The 4,030-nt window shown below is 36.5% G+C and overlaps 1 protein-coding gene across 1 annotated transcript; it reads right to left on the reverse strand.

The window, feature by feature from the left end:
* Positions 1 to 375: 375 nt before the first annotated feature.
* Positions 376 to 3,100, reverse strand: LOC107711387 (zinc finger protein 239). Its single transcript, XM_016516379.1, has 2 exons — positions 2,989 to 3,100; positions 376 to 1,338 (listed from the first exon to the last, which is right to left on the reverse strand). The coding sequence occupies exon 2, from the start codon at positions 1,331 to 1,333 to the stop codon at positions 467 to 469; it is 867 nt and encodes a 288-aa protein (XP_016371865.1). The 5' UTR covers positions 1,334 to 1,338; positions 2,989 to 3,100; the 3' UTR covers positions 376 to 466.
* Positions 3,101 to 4,030: the final 930 nt, after the last annotated feature.

A 4,030-nucleotide genomic window follows, 5' to 3' on the forward strand; every position in this document is an offset into this window, starting at 1 on the left:
ACTTGTACTGTTAATAAGATTTTGGTAGGCTGGTATTAGATGGATAGCCTAAATGTCCTAATTCAGATGGGCTACCTATTTTTTTTTTTTTATGGTATATCAAAAAGTGTATATTTTTTAAATGTGATTGTTGGTACATTTGACCAGTTTTTACCATACTTTCAAAACAAAAATTAAAATAGGACAAATATGCAATATGAAAATAATAGAAGACAAAATGTGTTTTACTGAGAAAAAAACAAGATTTGGTTTTTAAAAAGCCTTTTTCCAAAAGGTACATCTGGAAAAAGGGGGGTCGTCTTATAATCGGGCCAATACGGTATTTGTTTATTTTGAATACGCGCCCTCCAGCGGCAAAAATTACATATTGTGCCTTTAATGTCACTTTAAATCATACATTGACGTAAGTTATTTACATAACTTCCAACACCCCTGCAATGTCTAATGATTTTCAAATCATGGATCATCAGGTTTTGTCAAAACTATTGCAGATATTAGTGCTTTTATGTCTGAGAAGAGAAGCGAACTGACTGAAGCTCTTCCCGCATGCAGTGCAGTGATACGGTTTCTCTCCGGTGTGGATCCTCTCGTGTGTTTTCAGATGTCCGGTTTGATTAAATCTCTTGTCGCAGTGTGAACACTGGAACGGTTTTTCTCCAGAGTGAACTTTCTGGTGCACTTTCAGTTCACTATTTGTAATAAACGACTTCCCGCACTCACCGCATATGTGATTCTTCAGACCCTCGTGTCTCTTCTGGTGAACTATTAAAGAACCAAGCTCTGTAAAAGCTTTTCCACACAACGAACACACGTGAGGTTTCTCCTGCGTGTGGATTTTCAAGTGCTTCCTCAGGGATAGTGCTGTAAAAAAGGTTTTACCACACTGATCGCAGTGAAACGGTCTTTCTCCAGAGTGAGAACGCAGATGCGATTTGAGAGCTCTTGCTTGTGTGAATCTCTTCTCACACAGATCGCATGTGAACGGCTTCTCTCCGGTGTGGATCCGGGTGTGGATCTTAAAGGTTTTTTTATTAGCAAAACTCTTTCCGCAGTGAATACATGAATAGGGTCTCTCTCCAGTGTGGGTTCGTCGGTGTTCTTGAAAGTTTCTTTCGTATTTGATACTCTTTCCGCAATAATCGCACATGAATGGCTTCTCCCCAGTGTGAACTCTCATGTGAACCTGAAGGTTGTGTTTGTAGTTGAAAGTCTTTCCACACTGAGGGCAGGCGAAAGATTTTTTTGGCCTCGGCTCTGGTTGTTCTCCAGTTTCGACATGATGGTGTTTCTCCGCCGCTTCATTCAGATCTTCGTCCTCATTGTTCTCATCCATCACGACTGAAATTCAAGTAGAAAAAACAAACAAAACAAAAAAATCAAAGAGAAAAATGTAAAGTAAAAAGATATTTAAAACCCTAACGTGATAACAAAAATAAAGTTCAAATAGTTGTCACAATGGTTGCTGAAGTTCAACCAAGGTAACCATAAATTAACCATGGTTTTGCAACACTAAATTATATAACCATGATTTTGTAGTAAAACTGTGGTTATACAAATATTAATCAATAGGGCTAAGTTTGGACACAAATTTCACAATTCTGATTCACAAGCTTGCAATTCGATTCGATTCGATATCAGTTATTTTAGATATCAGGTAGAGTGCATGCCAAATTTTACTCAAGGGGAAAAAAATCAACTAAATCTGTAAAATATACCTGAGAGTCAGGTGGTGGTACACTACTATAACACTGAAAGTTAAAATTAACTGATTTGTGAACAATCGCCTAAATTGCACTCAATTAAGTTACAATTGCAAAATTATATTTCTACTCCAATTCGTTTTTTTTAATACAAACATTTAGAATGGTCACTGTTTATTTGAACAGAAATTAAATGTTGAAAAACAGTAAAAAATTATAATGAAAATGTTATATGATGCATATATTTAGCAAAATGCTCCTCTCTAGAGTTCATTTTTCTAACTGACTAAGGAGGTCACGAATATGTTTTTTAAACATAACACAACAGGTAAATGTGACAATGTTTACCATCTGTTATATTGACGTCTTTGCGCGGTTGAAACACTGAGCGATTACATGAGACAGGAATCGGATTTCGGTAAATTGTAGCCTACTCCTCCTTTTAACATACCTTCGGATGATTATTCATCTTTATTTCGTGCTGTAACCGGTATTAAAGCGACGGAGATGGTCAGTTATTATCAGTGTTGGGGAAAGTTACTTTTAAAAGTAATGCATTACAATATTGCGTTACTCCATAAAAAAGTAACTAATTACGTTACTTAGTTACTTTTTATGGAAAGTAATGCGTTACTTTACTAGTTACTTGGAAAAGTAATCTGATTACGTAACTCACGTTACTTGTAATGCATTACCCCCAACACTGGTTATTATCATATATCAAACAGAACGTGCAGACCACAAATACAAGGTAGTAGATGTTGTCTTTTTTCATATTATTACAGCGAAATACAACGGAAAAACCGAAAATGATGCAGCAGACTGAAAGGAGGATTCTTGTTATACCATGTTACATTTGAATACCAAGCGTTACCGTTATTTTCCTGACGTCTTAAAATACATGAAGTAAAATTTACATCTCATTAACTCAAACGTGACGAGTGAGGATTATTTGTAGCGCAAAATTACGATTTGAAATGTATTTTTGAGTTGAACGTTCACAAACCGGAAGTGCCATAAACTAGTTAGAAAAAAAGGTGTATAGAATAAAACTAAAGAAATGACACTTGAACCAAGAGAAAATTTGCAATCTGCTACGCCACAAGGACAAGGATTAATATTATTAAAATACCGCATAACTTAATGCAAGTGTTTGATAGCAGGGGCTCCACTGATGATAGTTTTATTCACACATAAACGAAAAACGCACAGATCGATCTCGGGATTTAAGAATAGAGATCGTTCAAATGGAGATCGCGATGCATCAGAAAAAAAGATTTTCACTCACCCTAGATGATACACCAATCCAGTCAATCACAGCCTAGAAACAAGTTGCGTTCATCGCATCCTTCTTCTTTCACTTTTGTGGTGGATGACAAACCGATTTGTGGTGCATTTGCGCCTCCTGCTGGACTGGAGCGCGGAGAATATTGCGATTTGACAGACGACAGACACAATTGATACTCGGATTTTCTTGTGTCTGTCTATCTCAGTCTTCAGTGTCACATGATCCTTCAGAAATCATTCTAATATGCTGATTTGCTGATCAAGAAATCATTTTAATATCACTTTCTTTCAAGAAAAGTACTGACCCCAAATGTTTGAACAATAGCATGTACACACACGGGAATGAATCTGATTTTAATAGACATCAAGCACCATAAAAAGAGACAAAGAAAATGAAATAAAAGAACTTCACAAAATAAACAAGTAAAATGCAGGTAAAACTTTAAGGTACCCTATTAAATTACAGAAATAATGCATTCTTTTGCTTCATTAATTTCAGTAATACAAAAAGAAAAGAAAAAAAGAGTTTCTTGTGAAATATGCAAGTATGTCATTATTTTTAACCTCCTTTACTGAAATAATTAGTTCCTTGAAAATCAAAAGAAAACATATGCTTGTTGTATAGCAGTGGTCGCCAACCGTCGATAGGCAGATCTTTATCACTGTCCCAGTAGATCCCGAAAAAAAACAGTAAAATAAGTACAAAAATGCATTACATTTATGGGGTTATATTAATGTATAACTGAAGGGAACTGTCTTGAGAAAAGTTTTGATGGCATTTTCTTCTCCATATAAAGCGCAACTCTGCTTTGTGTACAGCGGTAACCAAGGAAACGCTATATTGCGGTCGGTTCATAAGCAGTGTTGCCAAGTCCGCAGGAAAGGCTACTTTAACACTGTTGCCGCGGGTTGTTGTTCATGTCCGCGGGTTGAAGCGCCCCCCATAACGTGATATTTAGTCCCTGGAATGTGAATTTTACTGGAAGATCCCGGCCGGAAAACGTGTATTTTACCCCCGGAATGCGATTTTTACAGGGGAACCC

The sequence above is a fragment of the Sinocyclocheilus rhinocerous genome, unplaced genomic scaffold, assembly GCF_001515625.1.
Source record: "Sinocyclocheilus rhinocerous isolate Xijiao unplaced genomic scaffold, SAMN03320098_v1.1 scaffold1469, whole genome shotgun sequence".
Taxonomy (NCBI): Eukaryota; Metazoa; Chordata; class Actinopteri; order Cypriniformes; family Cyprinidae; genus Sinocyclocheilus; species Sinocyclocheilus rhinocerous.

What these genes read in the sequence shown, in the direction of transcription:
- LOC107711387 (XM_016516379.1), bottom strand. Translation starts at nt 1,333, where the DNA reads ATGGATGAGAACAATGAGGACGAAGATCTGAATGAAGCGGCGGAGAAA.